This window comes from Euprymna scolopes, chromosome 18, assembly GCF_053919585.1.
Source record: "Euprymna scolopes isolate OS-2025 chromosome 18, ASM5391958v1, whole genome shotgun sequence".
In the NCBI taxonomy this organism is placed as follows: Eukaryota; Metazoa; Mollusca; class Cephalopoda; order Sepiida; family Sepiolidae; genus Euprymna; species Euprymna scolopes.
Window position 1 is genome coordinate 89,100,424 of NC_136499.1, and position 24,855 is coordinate 89,125,278.

A 24,855-nucleotide genomic window follows, 5' to 3' on the forward strand; every position below is an offset into this window, starting at 1 on the left:
GTTGTTATTATTATTATTATTGTTATTTTTATTGTTATTATTATTATTGTTATTATTATTATTATTATTATTATTATTATTATTATTATTATTATTATTATTATTATTATTATTATTATTATTGCTCCGTCAGTTATCATGCTGTGCATCCCTAAAAAAGAAAAGTGGAATATTCCAAATAAACCTTGTCACCCTTGAAAAGGTAAAATATAAAAAAAAACAATTGGTGTCGCTGTTGAGGCAAAGCTAATAAAAATGATTTGGCTTTCTTGGCCTTTTGGCTAAGATCAAAGTGTAGTATCTATCTTCAGGTGCTACATTTCAATTTCTTCTCTCTCAGTGGAAGAAAAATCCTTTACGGGTAAGACAATTTTTTCTCTACGTTAAAAAACGACCCTGGTGTCTAAATCTATCACGTGGGGAGGCATTGTGAATAAGTACTATGTTTAATGTAACAAAGTTTTAATATTAAAAAAGGAACTGGAAAAAAATTATTTCTGATTTAATTACAAAATGCCTTGGAAATGTCACTTCTGATTAATTATAAAATGCCCTGGACAATGTTCGTTCTGATTTTTTTTTGTTTACTTGCCTCCCCACAAGGGCGGAATTGGACATGAGGTCGGTTAAAAATTTAGGAGAAAGCCAGCTCCCCAAAAGTTGCACGCACCCTGGTCAATAACAAAAATAAAAATTGTATCAGTAATTAAGGATTTCTCCTCCATTAACCAACATAAAAAAAGGGGTGATTTAAGTCACTTTAACAGTGGGGTGGGGGATATTAAATCAGTCCCGAAAATGGGTGAAACCGTTTACGCATTACACATTACTTTATTTAATGTATATTTTTAACATTGAGGTGGGAAATATGAAGTCGGTTCCGGAAATGGCTGCAACCATTAACGTTTTGGACATTACCTTATTTAATGTATATTTTTAACAGTAGGATGTGATATAAGAAGACGGTCCCGGAAATGACTGAAAAAGTTTACGATTTATACATTACTTTATTTCATGTATATTTTCAACAATGGGGTGGGGATTATAAGTCAGTTCCAGAAATGGCTGAAACAGTTTACTATTTAGAATTACATTATTTCATGTATATTTTTAGAAGTGGGTTTGGGATATAAAGGCGGTCCCGGAAATGGCTGAATCAGTTTACTATTTAGACTTTACATTGTTTAATGTATATTTTTAGCAGTGGGTTGGGGGTATACAATCATTCTCGGAAATGTCTGCAACAGTTTGCGATTAAAACATTACTTTATTTAATGTATATTTTCAACAGTGGGGTGGCGGATATGAACTCAGTCCGGGATTGAATGAGAGGTGCAAATATATACTATCAGAAAGCGTCGCCCAGTATTGAATGAGATAGGTGGAAAAAATATATTAGCAAACTACCCAGCGTCGCCCGGGATCGAATGAGAGGTGAACGATATATATTAGCAGAATATGCGGCGTTATCAGAGATTGGATAAAATAGGTGAAACATATATACTATAAGAATACCCAGAATTGATTTGTTTGTAATGAAATAATCAGTCCAGGCAATATATCAAAGTTATTATTTAAGTAAGAGGGAGCGACATAGTGGGTTAAAGTTCTGAAAATTATTGTCGAAATGAGTAACATATCCAAGAATTATGAGAAATGATGAAATGTGAGTTACTTAATTGGTGTATTTGTAATGATATAATACGACCAGACAATATATCAAATATATTATATAAGTAGGAGGGAGAGGTATTATGTGGGTTTTGATTATAAAAATTATTGTCGAAATAAGTAACATATCGAGGATTATGAACAAAGATTAACTGTTAGTTAATCGATTGTGTGTTTATAATAAAATAATCAGCCCAGGAAATATATCAAAGTAATTATATTAGTAAGAGAGGGCGATAAGGATGATTTAAATTATGAAAAATAATTGTCGAAATTCGTAACATATACAAGAATTATGAAAAATGATAATATGTTATTTAATGTATTAGTGTGTTTGCAATGAAATCAGACCAGACACTATATCAAAGTTATTATTTTAGTAAGTGGGGCGATGATGTGGGTTAAAATGATGAAAAATTATTGTCGACATTAGAAACATATTCAAGAATTATGAAAAATGACGAAATTCCAGTTGATTGGTGTGTTTCAAATGAAATAATCATCTAAGATAATATATCAAAGTTATTATTTTAGTAGTTGGGGGTTTATAATGTGGGTTAAAAATAATTGTCGAAATTAGTAACATATCCAAGAATTAAGAAAAATGATGGTGTGTGTCTTAATTGATAGTTGTGTTTTAATGAAATAATCAGCTGAGACAATATATCAAAGTAATTTTTTAGTAAGAGAGGGCGACAAGGATGGTGTAAATCATAAAAAGTTATTGTCGAAATTAGTAACTTGTCCAAGAATTACGAAAAATGAAGAAATGTGATGTAATTGATTGGTGTGTTTATAATAAAATAATCAGCCTAAACAATATATCAAGGTTATTATATAAGTAAAGGGGAAGGAGATAAGGAGGGCTTAAATTATGAAAAATTATTGCGGAAATTAGTAACATATCCAAGAATTACGAAAACATGATCAAATATTAGTTAATTGATTGGTGTGTTTGTAAGAAAATAATCAGCCTAGACAATATGTTAACGTTATTATTTAGTAAATAGGGAAGGGCGAAAATGTGGGTTAAAATTATGAAAAATTATTGTCGAAATTCGTAACATATCCAAGAATTATGAAAAGTGATTAAATGTGATTTCATGCATTAGTGTGTTTGTAATAAAATAATCATCCCAGACAATGTTTCAAAGTTATTATTTAATTAAGAAGGGGGCGATAATATGGGTATTAATTATGAAAAATGATTGTCGAAATTCCCAACATACCCAAGAATTATGAATAATCATGAAATGGAGGTTAATTGATTAGTGTGTTTGTAATGAAATAATCAGCCCAACAAATGTGTCAAAGTTATTAATTTAGTAAGGTTGGAAACAACGTTTGTTTAAATTATAAAAAAAAATATTATCGAAATGAGTAACATATCCAAGAATTACGAAAAATGATGAAATGTGAGTTGATTGATGTGTGTGTTTGTAATGAAATAATCAGCCTAGACAATATATCAAAGTTATTATTTTAGTAAGGTGTGCCATATGGTGAGTTTAAATGATGAAAATTATTAGTATCATATCCAAGAATTATTAAGAATGATGAAATGTGAGTTAATTGATATTAATATATTTTTTTAATAAAATAATTAGCCGATACAATATATCAAATTTAATATTTTAGTAAAGGGAGGGGCGATAATGTGGGTTGAAATAAGGAAAAATTATTGTCGAACATAGTAATATATTCAATAATCATGAAAAATGATAAAATGTGAGTTAATTGACCGGTGTGTTTGTAATGAAATAATCAGCCCAGGAAATATATCAAAGTTATTATTTTAGTAAGGAACGATGCAGTTTTAATAAAAGGGCTAGAATAATATGATTGTATTTTCCTTCATGCTGAATAGAATGCTCACAGCATGCCCAGCAACAATATATTACATATAAAAAATGCTGCTGAGGAATTTGCACATGTCTCGCTAGTTATTATTATTATTATTAATATGATTATTAATATGATTATTATTATTATTATTATTATTATTATTATTATTATTATTATTACCTGAATATTTTAGATTTTACAAATTGCTTCAACAAAAAAAAAAACTTCTCTTGCCTGGATTTCTCAAATTCAAATATATTTATAAGTTTTTCTCATCTACATAAATTTAGATGGAATTCATAAATATATGGTCCCCGACTGATGCCTTTATAGCAAAAAGAATCCTGAACAGAAGCGTGTGCTCTACCTCAACTATCATTAATGGACCTGGGGTAATCTCGTCAGCATCGGACAAAGCCGAACTCTTTGCCAAGAACGTTGCAGCTAATTCAACCCTTTGCGGCCAAGGCCGCCAACCCCCAATATTTCATCGTATATCAGAAAACACAGTATTTGATATACAAATATCTGTTAGTGATGTTGCCAAGCTAATTAAAAACCTTGATTCTAGTAAAGCAACCGGCCATGACGGTATTCCAATTATAGTGCTCAAAAAACTTCAACCAGAACTAACGCCATACTTACAATGTTTAAACGTTGTTTTAAGGAGAATTGCTTCCCATCACCCTGGAAAATCTCATCAGTATGCTCTGTATTTAAGTATTCAGGTAATCGCTCATTTCCCTCTCAGTACAGGCCAATAAGTCTCCTGTGCGTCATGAGTAAGTTGCTGGAATCTGTGTTAAATACAGAAGTAATCAACCATCTCAGCAAAAATAACCTTCTTAGTGACACACACTATGTTTTCCGTTCTGATAGATCTACAGCAGATGTGCTTACAGTTATATCTCATACGATTAGCGAATCGCTCGACAGAGGCTACCTTTCTAGGGAAATTGCTCTTGACATATCGAAGGCTTTGATAGGGTATGACATAAAGGTTTACTTCGCAAGATCTCTAGCTATGGTATAGCTGGAAATGTCTTCTCAATTATTAAATCATTTCTTTCTGATAGGTTCATAAGAGTAGTAGTTGATGGGATGAAATCAGCTCACAGTATTACTGCTGGAGTCCCTCAGGGTCCCATCCTGGGCCCAACTCTTTTCCTGATTTACATTAATGATCTTCCAAATCACATCCTTACATTATTCGTAGATATTTATGCTGATTACACTACTATCTATGGTAGCACATCTAAGACCGGAAACGACCAAGTTCTCTCTCATTCTCTCTCCTCTGATCTCGAGCACGTGGTACAATGGGAAAAGGAGTGGTTGGTTATCTTTAATGCATCTAAAACCAAACTTCTATCTTTGCATCATCAACGTTCTGATCCCCATCTGGCAACATTGAAATGAATTGCTCGCGTCTTGAGGAGGCCTCATGTTTTGAGAAGCTTCTGTGCTTGACCTTTACTCCTGATCTTAAATGGAACACGTACATTAAATCTGTTTCCAAGGCCGCTGGGAAAATGATGGGATCCTCCTATCGATCCAGTAGATATCTCACTGCTGATGCAATTCTCTAGCTATATAAGATCCTGGTACATTCAAGGATGAAGTACTGTTACAACATTTGGGCAGGAGCTGCTAGAAAGGACTTGTCCTGCCTTGATAGAGTTCAAAATAGACTTCGTAGCCTCGTAGGAGATGGCCTTTTCTCTTCTCTGCAACCTCTGTTTCACAGAAGAGATGTTGCGAGTTTGTCTCTGCTTTATCGTTATTTTCATGGTAAGTGCTCAACTGAGCTTCGATCTATGGTCCTCCCGCCAAACTTTCACAAGAAACACTCGTCTAGCTGAAAACACTATCAATAATTCCCCCGCTCTTTATCTGTGTCTAAACCTAAACGTAGATTCCATGAACAAAGCTTCTTTCTTAGAACTGTACTACTGTGGAACTGTCTTCCGTTCCCCTGCTTTCCAGCTGACTACAATCTGATTGTCTTTAAGTCCAACGTAAACAAGTTCTTGATGAGCCGTACCACTTAAGTTAACATATTTACCGAGTTTATTTACAAACAATTACTCTATTGTTAACTTGTCTACTTACACTTATCCTCGAGTTGTCTCTGGGCCTTGATAAGTGGTGATGCCTATGTAAAAAAGTAAGATTGAACAATCAAAATGAACGCGTCCTTGTATGAGCGATAGTTGTTTTACGTTGTCGTCTTTGTAAATAATACTTATTAAAAAGAAGATGTTGTAGGTTTTCAAAATAAGTGAATATTTGAATTTCGTGTACTGATAAAAAATTGGGATGGAAAATAGTTTTCAAGCAAACGATATCATTTGGACTTTGTAGAGAAAATCGTAACTTACTTGGCTCGGTCGTGGTAACAGCAACAACAATAACAAAAAGGAAAAATGGCGCCACCCAGTTTGTTTTATAGTTGACGGTCACGCGAGTGACGCCGTTTCTATACAAAAGAGACAGGTGAATAAAAACGGACGTAAAACGAACAGGAGAACGAGTGGGAAGAAAGCGTGTGCTACGTACGTAGGCATGTGCAAGTCAACTCGAAAGAGTGTCGTGTTTTGAATTTGGAAGTTTTTGACAGCAGTATGTAGAGTTTACCCGAGAAAATGTAAGTTTAACCATAGACTCGACCCTGCCAGAAAGAATGATTTAAAGGTTTTATTTTTAATATAAACGCGACCATATATAGATACACAGTTTTCTGAACACCCATGTCATCAACGTCAGAATTTATCCCGTAAGAACATCAAAACAGTCGAAAACTTGTTTTGGCCGATAGTAAATTAAAGTTGCGTGAATAACAGAAGCCATAGTATTCACTATTGTGGATCCGGCATTTTCTCATAGTTGACAAACACAATAATGCGTTGTCTGTTCAGAATGTTGTTTATCACTATTTCAACGCAACAAAAAGTACTTGTGGCATAAGTGACAACGAATGAAACTCTTTTACCATAATTTTACACTCCAAATTTAATGCAGCAACGAGCTGAGTGAGGAGCAGCAAGTGAACCCGGTGGAAGGATCAAACGTACAAAGAACAACAGACAATATTTTGGACTCTGTATTTTGTGATATGTAAAGGATTTTCATCATCAATTACCTTGAGTAAGAAATAAGCATCAATATTGAAAATTATAATAATTTATTACTGTGCTTGAAAGAAGAAATGCCAACGAGATTACACACCCACTATTTGAACTGGCCATAGAAGGAATCTATATGGATAAATCAAGTTTTGTATAAAACTTGTGTTGTTTTATTAGTCAGGTCGTAGACTTATTAATAAATGTGTTATTTTTTTCTTCTCGAAAAACAGAAATAAATAAAACGAAAACACATAAACAAAAGTGAAAACAATAATAAAAAGATGAAATTCCGTCGTAAATCATAGCTTAAAAGAATAATTTCTCATCTTTACTAGCGATTCGCTGTATGGGTCATTATAACTTTCTTGGATAATACAAATAGTAATCAGAATAGACAATGTCTGTTTGTAAAACACCATCTTTATAAACTTAGTGAATTCTTTTTACTGCAGAAATTATATCATGTTGATATTATTTTATTGCAAATATTATACCGACGGGTTTGTAAGGTTACGTGGCGTTACACTACGTAATTTCGTAGTAATTCATAAAAAATAAAACTGGAAATAAAATCCGGATGTAATTTTTCCTTTTAAACAAAAGCATTTATTACCGTTACTTTCGTCACCATTTAAAAAGTCTGTCGCTGCTATATGTTCATTTTACCTGGTTGTGTTTCTCCTTCCTCCGACCGCATGCCGGCCACAGCCGACCCATTCTCGTCCTTGATTTTACACATCCATTTTCCCCGGCGCACACTTCATTTTTCCTCGACGCACACTTCTGCACTGAGCACGTGACACCCTTTTTCCTTATTTTCTTTCCCCGCCAACTCGTGCATACTTCTGCTAATCACTTCGCAAGCCAGACAATCCTTCGCTGCTACAAAAATCTTTCTCACGCGCTCATATGCACTATATTATATCCTTTTTTATTAGACCGATTTTTTTCTGCTGGTAATAATATTTTTAATGTGACCGTTCACCTTATTTATGTCATAAAATAAACCATTATTCAAAATGACACATATAAGTTGCAACGTATATCTCCTTATTAGTCATAATGAAGAAGAAATATGTTGGATGAAAACGAGTTAAAAAAATTTCAAATTAATTTTGATATTAAAAAGACCAATTTTCCATTTCATATCTTTAAGTAATTGATTTAATGGAAAATTTTATGCGTACATTCTAAGAATAAAGTTGAGACAGTCCAAGGAAACAAGCAAATTGATCGTCCGGCATCACATTGCGATTTTATTACAGAGAGCTCAATTGATCACTCGAGCATGTTTTAAGCAATGTAAGTTATATAATATCGACAGATTTCCTAATGATGATAAAAAGAATGAATCGCATAAACAGCATCCGGGTCTTTCATACGATATCTAAAAGTCATCTGAACCTATTGGAAGTTATATGTGTGTGAAAGGAAGGGAAATTAGAAGGAAACTGTAATAGCATCATGTTTCAATCGGATTACGTAGTGTTTTAGCAAGATAGCAAGAGGAGACGAAATACATTAATATTTATTAATTTATTGATTTCTTAATACAATATAAGAACTCGTAAATAATTATTAGGCCAAAAAGCTACCCAGACTGAAAATGCTTTTACTATTCAATTAATAAATGTAGATTAAAATGGCCACTTTTTCCGGAGTCACTATTTTATTGGCCTCCTCATCACCACGTGAATACTGTTCCTGAAAAGCTGATATATTCAAGAAGAAATAAGATGAAATTTTTAATTAAAATATATTTCATTCGCTTAAATAACGGCGCTCCATGTTCATATTTCTAAGTTACTTCTGGGTCGACTATGCCATAAGAGGGTCGATGAGTCCCTGTTTCTTTTTATCTTACATAAAACTTTGCTAACAAGAAAAGAAAACTGGCAGTAACTAAACGTAACATCTTTCGGTTTCATTTGATAAAAAGACAGTCGCTATTATACAGTATAACTAATGAATGTTGGGACGTATACGGACAACTAACTTCCAAAGAATCGTTAAAGAATATTTTAGATTAAAGTCTTATTTTTAAAAATAATAGTACAGTGTTTATTAATTAACAATAAGCACAGCCTCGTATTACATTTCGTTTTTGTAGTGAATAACACATTTTAATAATTACATATCCAAGTTAAGGAGATGTTCTAATCAGTTAGCGTTCACATGGGAGTTATTGAGATTTGAAAAATATTTGATGTGTTGATAGAAAGAAAAAATATTTAGGCCTGTAGTATTTCTTATGTTTAGCCTCAGAAAGTCCATTCTTCCTGATCTTGCTTACTAACTTGGTGGGTGCGTTAGTTTTTATCAAAAGCCGGAGAATGTCGACTAGTTTGCTGAGATAATTTTAATGGACCAGATTTCACCAATTTCGTATGCGCTGACCTGGTCTCAGCAACATATCATTTTCTTGACGGTGACAACAAGTAAACTAGTATTCTTATTCGGTGACATTGCGTATAAAGTATTGTTTCATGTCCAATTGTAAGCAATCAATGTCTTCTCTGTTAAACACGTTTTAGAACTTTTTAAAAATTACATTATGTATGAAGTACAAAATCCAGACAGCTTTAGAAGATAATTTACAGGGGAAATTGTGGAAACCAAGAAAAGGGATTCCGATTAAAGCGTTCGCATATGTGTGCGTCATGTGGAATCAAGCCACTCGCAGGGGGAAGAAAAAATCAAGATGGAAGCAGCCACACCTATTTAGACAAGTGATCTTGCAAAACGGCACAAAATCTTGCTGCTCGTGTGCAAAATCTCGTTGCTCAACTAAATGAAAGTAGGACGCATATAGAATGAAGGCAGACTCTTATAGGAGAATTCTTGAAAACTGTTGTAGGAGAATCTTGGAGACTGATGTTGTGTGTTACTGAATCATTTTGATGTCTTGCCTTTTTCCCTCCCACTTTGTGTTACAGAATTATCATTAAACACATGTTAAGGAAGTAGTGTATCTAATAAAAATACAAGATAAAATGCGTGGCAAAATTTTCGCATTCCCAGCATCCTAACCATGATTATACAGGGCGTACTTGTTTTACGTATAACTTTTCCATACCGCATTACGGAAATAATATTTGTTTTGTTGTACGGTATATCTATCCTTTGCGAGTTATTTAATTACAAATTCAATCATATTGAAAAAGTGATCTATTGCCTCAAGTATTTTTATATCATGAAATGTGTATCTATATTCTTCAGTTCGGTTGTGTTATAGTGGGCAATTATTATTTTTTTTACTTTTAGACTTTCCCAAACATGATTGATTTTTTTCTAACGGTAAACTCTTTTTTTTACCGTTACAATATTTTCAATGTTTGGTGCACCAGTAGAATAAGGAGAATACTATCATACATATGTCAAAGATCTGTCCTTTTTAGAATGTTCTCAACACAAACCACAATTATCGCGAAGAACTGTTTAAATATAAAAAAAATCAATAATACAAAAAAAGAAAATTATTTACACGAATGGAAAGTCTAATTCGTGACTCTTAAGAATTATTAATCAAGATATCTGTCCGTTATTTTTGACCAGAATATCTAGGCAATTGAACCTGTCGATAGTTGAAAAGGATGAGAATCTAGATTTTATCCCAGTTTCATGTGTACTTGAGAGTCGCAAGGCAACATAGTGTGGATATAAATGCATGCGAAATAATTTCACCGATAAGGAAAATGGATTATAAAATAGAATGAAAACAATCGCGCGGGAGGCAAGATAACGTTCGAGATATCATGAGAGACTTGCAGAATGCTAGATCACGTGAGTGACGTCACAGTTGCACTAACGAGGAAATAAATATTGTTGCGACAAAGAACAAGCGAGTTGGAGTTATGTACTATTCTTTCTTTTGGTCTACTTTGCGACTGAAATTGCGCACAACGCGTCTTGGTTCCCAAACAGCGTGAGAGCAGAATAATTTTCCATTTATCTTGAACACTAGAAAAATTACCACGCTTTCCGAATTGCCTCAATTATATTTTCTGTCTAAGTAACATACGTCATTTGGTAATACTGCTTTCAAAAGCAAATAGAATAATCTCTTAAATAATCTAAACTCATAGTTACATCATTAAGATGTTAGAAAATAATTAATACTGTTTTTTCAGTTATCAGTTATTATAACCAATTTTCATCACTCTTATATTTTTATAAAAATACACCTACACTTCATTTTAAGTTTTCAGTGCTCTATGAAATTCCTTACATGGTCAAGCAGTAACGAATACGTTTGCTGTTTGTCGGGTAGATGGAAATTTGTACGTCGAGGGCATGAACGTTTTGATCGCAATCGCGGTCACGCCCCACTGCGAAAGATACAGGCTTTGCAATAAACTGACATTTTAGAAATTTAGTTTTTGTGTCGAAAATTGATAATTCCAAATTTGTGACACTGCATAGCGTTTTGCATGTAACAATGTATCCCACGTTGATTGAAAACTGCAGGATAGTGTATGAGAAGTTTATCCTGAATGATAACGTGATGTAAGTAAACGCAAGAGTTGAGTGTTGTATTTTCGACTATATTTTTAGTAGGGCCTACAATTTTAATGGCTTGATTGAGGTATTTCTTGAATCGAGAAATATACAATATACATTTGCAAACTACAAAAAAAAATAATAAAAAAACATAAGCGAACATTTTTGACGATTGAAGTGAATGAATGTTTGTTTTTGCTCCTTCTTGGTGTTGGCTGTAACTCTAAAGGGTTCTGTGCAAAATGTAATGTTAACACACTATGTGCAATTAATTGTAAGCAATATAAAACTTGTTTTTACTCCCTTAATTTCACGTAAGTGTTTGAATATGAGTAAATAACATATTGTTACCAACTTTTACACATGTACGTTGCTTTCAATCTGCCTTTCTCAAATATCATATGTTGATTTTGAAACGCGTGATAATTTAAGATTACTTCTACTATATATTGCTGACTATTTTCCGTGAAAGAAAGAATTACTGTTACAACTATTCTTCTGTTTGAGTGCAATCGTAACTGTTTCTTGTCTTTATATTATTACTGCATTTCAGCTTGAAAAAACAAACAAAAACGAAACAATATTATATAGCAGTTTAAAAGCAACTTGTGAAAATCAGTCTCAGAAACCAATAAAAGGAATTATATTTGCATAAATTCTACTACAGCCAAAATCTTTCCTAGAATAATCATGCAATACTCCGGCCTAGTAAGATTTGCCACCACCTAAAATATATGCTTGTCCCTTTCTTAATATACAACCATTTTATATAATGGAACAAGTATAATAAAATACAATACCCAGATGAAAGATTAAATATTCTTAAAGTCAGTTACATTAATACAAGGAATTCCACAATTAATAAATTTTAGTATGAAACTCATTCCAAAATCATATAATGTGTTACATGTTACCTAGCACTAATATAGTCTAAGCTGTTAACATACATCACTTTAAAACATGTACATGTATTGCACATAGATTAAATGGAATATATAAGCGAGAAAATAAAAAAGAAACACACGGAACACACACGCACACACACATATATATATAATGTTCAGAATGTGAGAGAATATATAATTATTTGCACAGCCAGGCAACGTCATAGCTAACAAGAACTATGACACCCAATAAACCGGAAGTCTAAGACTCGAAATTTGCCTCATTTTAGGCTCACAAGTAAGACACACCCGAACTCGGGATTTGAAACCAGAGTCTCTTGCATGCGAGGCGAGCACTCTAACAACTAAGAAAATATGCCACACACACAAGAAAGCCTATTAACTGACACAGATCAAGCAAACCGTGACGAAATTTCAACTTTTATAAGAAATAAAGGCGAGAGTTAAAGATACATGTAAGGATATTTCGTCGCAAAAGAAACACAACGACTAAGTTAATATGTTTTGAATTTTTTCTGGATCGCGGACGGATGTGGCTGTTTTATTTCTCACCCCCCAAAATACATATTGCTATTTGAACGTAAACAGCAACTATTTGAATCGTACCTAACAGGGGATTGGGGAGAGGTAAGAAGCGTGCTGTCTGTTCACATTACATTTAAACTTCTTCAGGTTAGTACCCTCAAAGAAGCAGGGAACAGGGAAAGAATTCTTGCAGTCCGAGAGAAAATGAACTATTAGAATAAAAGGCTTTTAGGAATCTAGGAGCCTCCACAGTAAAGAGGTGCGATTTTGCTGCTTGTCAGGTAAGTTGGGAAATTGTATGGCTAAAGTGGTAACAGTGCTTTGATTTCATCAGTGCAAATTCCATCAATATAATTTACATATATGATTCGCTTTCTTATAAGTGATACGTTAGGTTATACTAGAAAACAAAACAGCCCAAAACATATGAAACCTGAGCTGTAGATAATTTATACTATTATTAATGAAATAACATAGACTAACAAAATCATGTATGTGACAGGTTGTAGAGTGTTAGAAATTGTTGGATTTAAAAAATACAAATGCGATTCTGCATTTAATCAACGACTCTCAAATCGGGCAAAAATTAACCAGTTCAAATATGACAACAATATTCCAGATATTATTTGAAAACAAAAAGAAGGCTTGTCAGCAAAAAGACAAGAAAAAAGATCCATTTGCCCCAGTGAAGATAATCCGCTAGTTACTTCATCGTCGTGATAAAAAGACACGTCTTGTATTGGGTAGCCGAACTAGTAATTGTACATTCATATACAAACGTTCATATGAATGCTTCCCCCAGGAGAAATAAAATTACGCATTAATTAAACCCTAGATTTCAATAGAAGATTTATTTTATTTCAAGCCATGTATTCACAAAATATATCTTTTACTTTGTCTATCTTTTAAGTCATCACCATCAATGCAAATATACAGTTTTATTGCTTTCGTTTGTAAAACGCAGAGAAATGGAGATTTCCCTATCATATTGGTACGAAAACACACAAAAGCACAGACACAAATATATTCAGATGTGTGTGTATACTTTCTATGCCTACAAACATTTTCTGTGTCTATGATAGAACTTATGTTTCCAATTGCTTTTGCCGTTGTGCATCATTTATGTATTTTCGTAGGAATCAGATGATTTGTTTCAAGGGAATCACCCCAGACATAGAGTGAAGCCATTTTATGTAAAGCAATGACAAGAACAAAACGTGATCATTGGAACAACAGAGATGGCTATTGACTTTAGTTTCGAAAAGTCCAAGATGTTAGCTAGGAGGAAGCAATCAGCATGAAGATTGCAATATTTCAATATTTGGAAAGAACCTACTTAAGTTAGAAAATGTCCTGCAACGCATTATCAAAACAGCGAATTAGTAGAGACCAAAAGATCAACGACTCAAATAAACTGACACAAAGGAAGACGGCAATAGCTGTGTAGAACTCATGCTCTACTAGTATTTCATTGAATATTTTGAGACTAGAAATATCGAATCTGTGAGAGAGTGTGTAGAGAAGTAGATAATGTTGGGCGAATGAAATTACAAATACATTTTTGCATGATTCTACTTTATTGCGACTGTAACCAATTAAGAAAACTTTCTTCATAATAGCAAAAAAACAAAAAACAAAAAAAACAAACAAAAAAAACAATGTAACCAGTTGATTGGATGCGTAGTTGTTTGATAATTTTAATGCAGAATAATCATCCACTGATTTGTATAGGTATGAGTAGTATGTCGCTGAAAAGGAAGTCAATCCTCATGAACAGGAAGAAACCAGGGATAATCTCTCGTGAACAGGAAGTAACAAGTGATTATCCCCTCTGATAGTTATATATAGTAAAGGCATGGGCGTACTCATTTGCTTTTTGTGCTGAACTCAATAACTAGCTGGACGGACACATTTTCCAACTTAACACAACCATTACATGGCGCTAAGAAAGGATTGACACTGTGAAGCGTGGACATTTGTAAGGCGAAATAAGACATTGGAAATATTAACCGTCAAACATTATGAGGCAAGACAGCGTACATCCATTGAAGCAACTATTGAGATTAAGGAAAACGATGTTTCATGGTCGTTTCAATATGTCGCGGACGACAAATACCAGAATAACCTTCTATAAAACTGGATACAACTGTCAGAGAATGGGCGTTGTTTCTAGACGCCTGGGCGCGAAACAAAGATGCATGCGGATTAGAAAACCAGTCGCAATTAGGGCGAACTACGGAAAACAATTAGGTTACTTTTTGAACTTGTAGTCCCAGAAAGGCTAAACTCTGTCTCAGAGAGATACCTTCTTTGTCAGATATGACTGATAGTTGTGAGAGAATTACACAAGAAAGTTCACTGATAAAAAGTCCAGTCCATGAAGCAGAACGAGGGTGAGTCAGTAACACATTTTTATTGAAGCTACGTGGCCAATCTAAATTATGTGAATTTAAAATTCAATGTCCGAAAGAACAAACTATTCAGACGACATGGTTCTAGCCAGATGATAGACCGACTGAGAAATATCGAACATTAAAGGAAAGTTTATGGCGGAGGTAGCTTCTCTTACAACATTAAATCAGAATTCTTCACGGTTGATTTGTTTGGAAGCAACACACAGGTCACCTCCCCACTTTAACAGTGCCACACATATTCTTGCACTATCTGGTGTGCAAAGATCGAACCAAGAAAAGTACAACAGGAGAGCAAGGTTCCTTCGACCCCACATTAAACTAAACGGGCAACGGTTGTAGGAAGACATCACACCCAAAAGAATCGATGAGTCGAAAGAATTGTCCAGTAGTTGGATTCAAGTATCACTTTTTCGTGGTGGTGGGACACTTGGAAACGGTATGCCATAAATTTGAGGGCTAGAGAACGGAAGCCAGAAGACAAAATATCGAAAAGTATTTATATTCACGATTGGTATCTCAGATAATTTTATCTGCTCGCAAGCAAGCAGCGTTGATATCACTCGATCAAACCGATGTATAGATAACAACCTCATCTGAGAGGACACAATAGAATCTTCATTCTGGTCCACGATTGACTACACCAGACCCTGCATAAACGAGGGGATTATGTTTAATCCAGAAAAGCTTCACTTTCGAGAGTTGAGGTAAATTTTGCAGGGTTTCTTCTGAACCAAGTATCGGACGACTTCTCACAGGCAGAAATTTTGGCCCATTCCGAAGACAAGAAAGTTCTCTTGGAATGAAATACTGGAGTGTCTATTGCAAGACTGAAGAGAGTAATAGTGAAGAGGATTAAGAAATGAATGCAAACGTTTACAATGAAGAGAGTTACACGAGTGACAACATGAATAGAGTGTTTTCTATGTAAGAAACACTGCAGATGTGAGAGTGTGTTGAACATGAGTCGTGGAAATGGTCACAAGAAGCTTTTTTGGCTGAATTTCGTTTTACAAATGATGCAGAATCGCGATATGCACCAGTGGAAAGAGGAACTTCAATTCAGTTCGATGGTCGAAGGACGAGAGGATCAGAGAGACACATGGGAACAGACAGTACCTTGTGCAAGTAGATGGGAGCAATCAAGTAACACTACACAACCGGCAGTTTCTCTATAAAATATACCCAGTTGTGGATGGCCTACATTACGCCACACTAGGAACTTCGAATCCGTTCACAAACGCTGAACCCCCACATGGATACCCTCTGAACAAGCAATGGGAATTGAACAGCACAACAATGTTGAATAACCCAGTGATCATGATGAAGAAGATATCGATTATACCACAGGAAGATATACACAAGCAGCTAGTCCCCCGTTAAGAAAACGTTTTATAGAACCATTCTACTTATGCGTGGAAAGTCACACAGTTTTCCTGGTGCACACAAATATTACCATGACATTTTCTCCCATGGTTATAGGAAATAGAAGCATGTTTAAGTATAAGAGTTGTCTTTCCCTGACCAGGAAGTGACTAGGAGTGGTTTTCCTTGAACAAGAAGTAACCAGGAAAGATTTCCCCTAAACAAGAAGAAACCAGGAGTAATCTCCCTTGAAAAGGAAGTAACCAGTGGTTATGTACCCTGATAATTATATATAGCAGAGATATATGAGCAGTTATTTACATTTTGTGTTGATCTTATTAAAACTGGAAGAACGTATTTTCTCACCTGACACAACAATTACATGCTAGTCTTGAAATTATGACTGAGTCAGTGGTGTGGTGCCCTGTGATTGGATGAAAAACAACCAATCACGAGCTGCCATTCTAGTTTACTCTCCAACCTCTATTTGCGCGGTCCCTTCAGATTTTCGTTCTCTTTTGCGGGTGGGACTTGTCTGCGACTACATCCATTTCGCCAACTCTCCGCCATCAGAAATATAGCACGTGCGAGGAGTTCAAAGCCGCAATAGCAGCACACACCAAGGCCGCACCTTTCTTTTCTTCTCTTTGATATCAACTAAGGACACAGGAAAGATTTAACTGATAAACGGACATATCTGTAAGATAAGCTTCCCGCAAACCTAACTGTTTGCAATACCTTTCTTTTCTTTTATAAATACAGTTTTTTTTATAACATTTAACTCTGTGTTTGTCTTTCCTTTCTTTTTGACGTCATCACATTACTTTCTTACCTCAAACGTTTGGAAACCCCAATAATTTGCAAACAGTTGAAATTAGCCTTTTACGCTAGATATTAAAAATAACACCTTTTTTTTTTTTTTTTTTTACAAAGGCATCACCACATTATCAAGGCCCAGAGGCCACTCAAGGATAAGGGTTAAAGAGTGTACAGTAGAAGTTGGTCAATATAGTAATCATTAGTAATGAAAATTTGGTAAATTTAATAACTTATATGGAACGGCTCATCAAGAACTTATTTACCTTAGACTTGAACACAACCATATTGTAGTCAGCCGGAAAGCAGGAAAACGGAAGACAATTCCACAGGCGTGCAGTTCTAAGAAAGAAGCTTTGTTCATGGAATCTATGTTTAGGTTTAGGCACAGATAAAGAGTGGGGGAAATTATTGATAGTGTTTACAGCTAGACGAGTGTTTCTTGTGAAAGTTTGGCGAGGGGGGACCATAGATTGAAGCTCAGTTGAACACTTACCATGAAAATAACGATACATCAGAGACAAACTCGCAACATCTCTTCTGTGAGATAGAGGTTGTAAGGAGGAGAAAAGGACATCTCCTACGAGGCTACGAAGTCTATTTTGAACTCTATCAAGGCAGGACAAGTCCTTTCTAGCAGCTCCTGCCCAGATGTGGCAACAGTATTCCATCCTTGGACGTACCTGGCTCTTATATAGATAGAGAATAGCATCAGCAGTGAGATATCTACTGGATCGATAGAAAGATCCCACCATTTTTCCAGCGGCCTTGGCAACAGATTTGATATACGTGTTCCATTTAAGATCAGGAGTAATGGTCAAGCCCAGAAGCTTGTCAAAACTTGAGGCCTCCTGAAGACGAGAGCCATTCATTTCAATTGATGACAAATGTGGATTAAAATGTTGATGATGTAAAGAGAGAAGCTTGGTTTTAGATGCATTAAAAGTAACCAGCCACTCCTTTTCCCATTGTACTACATGCTGAAGATCAGAGGAGAGAGAATTGGAGAGTACTTGCTCGTTTACTGTCTTAGATGTGGTACCATAAATGGTAGTGTCGTCAGCATAAATGTCTACAAATGATGTAAGGATATGATTTGGAAGATCATTAATGTAGATCAGGAAAAGAGTTGGGCCCAGGATGGATCCCTGAGGGACACCGGCATTAATACTGTGAGCTTCTGATTTTTGCCCCTCAACTACTACTCTTATGAACCTATCAGAAAGAAATGATTTAATAATTGAGAAGACTTTTCCAGCTATACCATAGCTAGCGATCTTATGAAGTAAACCTTTATGCCATACCCTATCAAAGGCTTTAGATATGTCAAGAGCAATTGCCCTAGAAAGATTGCCACCGTCGAGAGATTTGCTAATCCTATGCGATATAACTGTAAGGACATCTGCTGTAGATCTAGCAGAACGGAAACTATATTGAGTGTCACTAAGAAGGTTATTTTTGTTGAGATGTTTGATTACTTCTGTATTTAACACAGATTCTAGCAACTTACTCATGACGCACAGGAGACTTATTGGCCTGTACTGAGAGGGGGATGAGCGATCACCTGAATTCTTAAATACAGGGCATACTGATGAGATTTTCCAGGGAGATGGGAAACTATTCTCCTTAAGACAACGTTTAAACAGTTTTGTAAGTATGGGCGCTAGTTCAGGTTGAAGTTTTTTGAGTACTATAATTGGAATACCATCAGGGCCAGTTGCTTTACTGGAATCAAGGTTTTTGATTAGCTTCGCAACATCACGTACAGATATACGTATATCACATAGCGTGTTTTCTGATACAGGAGGAAATATTGGGGGTTGGCGGTCTTGGTCGCAAAGGGTAGAATTAGCTGCAAAGTTCTTGACAAAGAGTTTGGCTTTGTCTGATGCTGACGAGATTACCTCAGGTCCATTGATAATAGTTGGGATGGAGCACACGCTTCTGTTCAGGATTCTGTTTGCTATTTGCCAAAACTGGTGGGAACCAAGCCGCTGCTCAGCTACTTTGGACTTAACAGATTGAGCATACAACTCTCTTGCGTTCCTTATTACTTTCTTACAATGGTTGCTGGCAGTCCTGAAAACGGCTTTAGTTTCCATACATCTATTACGTTTGAAGCAGTGGAAAAAGTGATTTCTGTGCGCAATGGCAGCAGCACATTCTGGAGAGAACCATGGCTGGCTGTTAGGTTTTTGCTGAAACTTTTTAGAGGGTATGAAATGGTCAATACCTACAATTAACCATTCAGTTAGGTCTAATACTATAGAGGACACATCCTTTTTAAACATGGAATGCAGAGGTAGATCAGATATAAATGTACGGAAGCTATCCCAGTCAGCCTTAGTGTATCGATATACTGTACGATGAAGTGGTACGTCTGGGGACTTATTACATTTCATTTTTATCTTAATTGATACAACAGAGTGGTCGGAAGATCCAAGAGGCGACAGAACAGAAACTGAACATAGTTCAGGGCAAGTTGTGAGAAAAAGGTCTAGTAGGCTCGCATACTGGCCGTCATTATCGGGCACACGGGTAGGTTCCTGAACAATCTGAGTGAGGTCATAGGCAATGGAGAAATCATGACAGAACCTCCCCTCATCATCGGTCTTGTTTGAGTGGGTCAACCATTCGACGTTGTGAACATTGAAGTCTCCACATACGTGAATGTTAGCTGAAGGATAAGTAGAAAGGACTTGGTCAATTTTCTCAGATATGCTTTGAAAGATAGTAACTCCGCTGTTGTGGGGGCGATAGAGAGTAAATATAAATGCAGTAGTGTGAGCTAAAGCAACCCGGAAGCACATATAGCGTAAGTTAGGATCTTCCCTGGAGATGTCCCTCCCACATGGAAAGCTATCTTTAATATAGGCACATATTCCATGCCCATGGCGATCTTGGGGGTCAGATTTAGAAGTTAAGTTAGAGTATCCTGTAATTGCAAACTCATCTAGGGAAATAGCCTGTCCAATGCCAGTTTCACTTAAAAATAAAAGGTCTGGTTTAGTCTCCTGTAATTGGGTTTCAACCTCTGGAAGGTTAGAACGAAGACCCCTGATGTTGGAGAAGGAGACATGGTAATAGGGGTCTACGGGTGAAGTTGGAGAACCGGGTTTAATCGTGTATTTTTTCTTGAAACTTGTCATGATGAAATTTTGGAATTTGTGGACAAGGTCGACAGATTTACTTAGAGCAGGACAGAGAGGGGAAATTAAGAGAGAAAAAGAAACGAAGAATTTTTTTTTTTATTTGTAGCTAATGATAAGGTAAAGCCGTAACAATTACCCACTAGTATGGCATCGAGAGGCCCCACCAGAAGCTACTGCATGGTCCAGATTCCATTCACCAAATGGCAATACAGCAGCCCCAGTACTTTGCACCTGCTGATAGGACAGCCTCCTTAGTGGTTAATCCAAGGTTCGGGTCCCTGACTATCAGGCGGATAACGTCAGCCCAGACAAAACGTTTACCTCCAGCACCCTTACTAGTGAAATGGCTACAAGGATAGACATAGAAACAGAAAATTTCCACCAACTCTGCCAACTGTTCGCGCAAAAATACTGCCAACCTAGAAAACAGCTTTTTCTTCTCCCTTTGTCAGAAAAATCACTCATTTAAAAAAATGAGAACCCCACGTGGAAATAATTTAACACGAAATAGATTTGTGTAAGTTCAATTCAACCGTTACGTCGCTTGAGGAAGGGAATGCAAGCCTATGACATTTTGGTGTTACTACTAGACTTATAGAGGTTAATTTCGTCCGTCCCCTTTGTTTCTTTCTTTCCGTTTCTTTCCTTTATTTCGCTTGTAGATATTTACGCTTAGCAATATGAATGATTTTAAACAGATAAAGGGCGTTAGAGCCTTGATTTTTAATAGAGATTCCTTTAAAAGGAAAATAACTCCTACCGTTGATTTAATGTCAGCAGAAGTGTCGCTCAATAACATTTGTTTTAAAAGGCAAGAAATTCTTATTAACAAATGGTTGACGGAGGTCGACGTAATTAATAATAGAATAAGTGATGCCTGTGAAAAAGCCGATATCAATTTAGAAGATAGAGGCATGTGTGAAGACGAAAAGTTACAGGCGGAGTTCGTTTACAACATATTCAAAAGGCTCACTGAACTGGAAGAGAATATTTCTCCTTCCAACAAAGAATCCGTCATAGTACAAAATCCACAAATGCCACTCGCAGCCGCGTGCGTTTAAGTCCCACGGTTACAGTGTACTAAATTCAGTGGCATAAGAGCTGATAAATTTGAATTTAAAAATTTCCTGGCTCACTTTGAGAATTGTGTGGACGCCGTACATTAAAAAAAAAAAAGCAAAACTATCACTTTTAAAAAGTTAAAACGGGTTACGCGTCTCAGTTAGTGTCTCATCTCTCGTTAGAAGATAAAAACTTTGAAGTGACCATAAACTTATTGAGAAAGGAGTTTTGGATATTCCTCTCATTATTGATGAAATTTTTAAACAACTGCTGGATAATACTCCTATATATGACCCAGAGTTTGCTAACAAAGTTTTTTGTCAGATATAAAAGCTGACCTAGCTGAACTTATGATCAAACTCGGATCTCTCAAGGACCGTAACAGGTTTTGTTTTTTTTATGAAGGAAGGGAATAGGCCGGTTTGTTTTATATATACAACACTTATTTTTGGATTTAATGTCAGCCCCTTCATTTTGAATTATATAATAAAACACCATGTGTGCATGTTTCCTGCTGATAATTGCACTGACAGGTTAAGAAAACATTTTTATGTGGACAACTTAATTAAAACCAGTAACTCTGTTGACATGCTATTAGACCCAACATACACAACGGCTAATTATCGCATGGAAAGGGCAATTTTAACCTCAGATCATGGAATACAAATTCTGAAAAACTAAAAACCCTAATGTTGAAAGATAAAAGAAATTGTAGAACATGGCTGTCAACTAGAGAAAGTTTTAGGGTATAAATATTCCACATCAGAAGACACACTTCAGATTTCAGTGTCATTTATTGACTAGTCTGTTAACATTAAAAGAGGCAGATTAGCCCAAACCGCTGTGTCTACCTGTTACTATCAGGGGCGAAATGCTCTTGAGAGATTTGTGGTCTCCAAAATTAGACTGGGATGATGTAAAATACCAGGCTTTATGGTCTGTTTTATCACGGGACCTTTCCAAGCTGGATTCACTGCAGTTCCCTAGATTTGTAATCAGTAAAGATAGCCTTGCTGATCTTTATTTATTTTGTGATGCCTCGAAAGGGGCATATGGGTTTGCAATTTATAGTGTACAAAATGGCAAGTCCCATTTGTTATTTTCCAAAAGCTAAGGTGGCTCATATGAAGCCGAAAAGTTTACCTACGCTTGAATTGTTGGCTGTGTTTTTTGGCCATCAAGTGTTAAAAGCCTACTCCCAAATTAAGATCAGAGATTTCGTTGCATCAGTGGATGCACAGGTTGTGTTGTCATGGCTTTCGTCTGACAACATCAAAACTAAAAAGCTGTTTGTAAGAAACAGACTAAAGGACATCCAACAAATGACTGAGGAACTAAAAGCAAAAAGATCGTTAACTGTAAAATTCAGATACGCTCCTACAGACCAAAATCCTTCCGACTTGCTCACAAGAGGAGTAACCTTTGAAAAATTCCAGCAGAATCTAAGCCGCTGGACTTCGGGTCCTGAATGGCTTAGTAAAAGTCCCATAGAATGGCCATCAAGTGAACTTCAGTGCCTAAGCTTAAAGAATAAATCTATTGTACAGTTTACGTCATTAAATTGCAATGTAGCTAACGTTGAGCCTCAACCGGTGATACCCTTTGGTAGATACGAAGATTTCAATAGATTACTTAATGTTACTACCAACATATTTAAGGTTAGAAATAAAATCAAACATGTAGACCTAGATCCTAGCAACTGTGCTAAAATTTATTTACTTAAGGTAATGCAACAACAAAGCTTTCCCACAGAACTTGATTACCCGCAATCTCCTCAAGGTAAAGAAGTACCTAAATTAGTAAAAAATTAAATTTATTCGATGAAAGTGGAATCATCAGAACTAAAGGTAGAATAGGTAAAATCACTACTTATGATTATGAAGTTATCAATCCTGTCTTATTGGCTAAGGATCATGATTTAACTGAACTTATCATCGTAGAATATCACAAAAGATGTAAACATCTGGGAATTCAATCAACCGTAACTAAAATCCGCCTTTCAGGATTTTGGATATCCAAGGCGAGAAAAGCCGCCAAAAAGTACTTTCAAAGTGCATCTTTTGCAAAAATTTTAATAGCCTTGCATTTAAGTATCCTAAGGTTACCAATCTTCCCAAACATCGTGTGAATCTCATTAAACCATTTTTACACACTGGGATTGACTATACTGGACACGTTTGGGTGAAAGGTGATGAAGGTGTTAGTAAAATGTATATGCTTATATTTACCTGCCTAAACATTAGAGCAGTACACATAGAATTAGTTAAAGATATGAGCACTCATTCGTTTATCCTGGCGCTGATCAGATTTACAAATATGCATGGAATCCCATCTCATATTTACAGCGATAATGCCAGATCCTTTATAGATGGTTGTAATCTTATAGAGGACGTTTTTGCCTCCTCTGAATTTAATGAACGCTTCCAAGTGTATAATATTAAGCACATCAGAATACCTTTATATGCTGCTCAGGTGGAGAGCACATGGGAACGTATGATCAGAACCATTAAATCTTGTTTGTATAAAACAATTGGGCGATCTCGAATTAAATATTTTGATCTCCTTACTATAATTTCGGATGTTCAAAGTGCCATAAATCAAAGACCTCTCACTTACAGGTGTTCTTCGGATTCAGACCTCGAAATAATAACCCCCAACTGTTTTCTTCGTCCTAATGCCAATTTAGGGCTTGTACTGAAATTAGATGAATTAGATTAAATATAGTAAAATCCATTGACGCGCGGGTTTTTATGTTAACTAGATTCCGTGAGCTTTGGTATCAAAACTATTTGTTGAGTTTGAGGTAACAATGTAAAGATTTGCATGAGGTCAATTTTCACAATCGTATTAAGGTTGATGATGTGGTTCTTGTTAAAAATCCTGCCAAGGCTAGATCATTTTGGTTGCTGGGAAGAGTTTTGGAATTAATTGTTGGTGACGACAAAAAAATCGTTCCGTAAAAGTTAAAAGAGGTGACGGGTCGGTTCAACTCCATTCTATCAAGCTCCTATATCCCCTGCAATTATCTTTAACTCACACACACTATCCTGGAATTGTTCCAAACTGAAACGTAGTTGATGCTGCAAATTCAAAATCTGCTAATGATGTAATAATAGCTCATCTGTTCCAATGAAACAACGTCCTAAAAGAACTAAAATTTAAAAAGTAGTAAACACTCTCCCAATAACCCCTATATATACTATTAAATTCAGTTTATCTAAAACATAGTCTTCACATACCTTAGCTGATAGGTACTTATTGTACACAAAAATAACTGTTAATGATATCCTACTTTATTATTGAAAGGACGAAATTTCTATAGTCCTATTAGTGCACTAAAATAAGAATTCTTTACATACAAAATAAATCACTACACTCACTTCTTTCAAACCTTTAAGCTCTTTGTGAATACAATACTTCACCTCTTCTATATTCTAGTTTGAAGCTCTTAAATTTTTTTTTTCAACTTTCCTGT

The 24,855-nt window shown here is 35.5% G+C and overlaps 1 protein-coding gene and 1 pseudogene across 1 annotated transcript; both read left to right on the top strand.

Moving 5' to 3' along the window:
• Window positions 1–260: 260 nt before the first annotated feature.
• LOC145298072 (U2 spliceosomal RNA) lies at window positions 261–413 on the top strand (annotated as a pseudogene).
• A 22,046-nt stretch (window positions 414–22,459) lies between these two features.
• Window positions 22,460–23,191, top strand: LOC145297886 (uncharacterized). Its single transcript, XM_080144215.1, has one exon. It carries the CDS (start codon window positions 22,460–22,462, stop codon window positions 23,189–23,191), a length of 732 nt encoding a protein of 243 aa, XP_080000341.1.
• The last annotated feature ends 1,664 nt before the right edge of the window (window positions 23,192–24,855 follow it).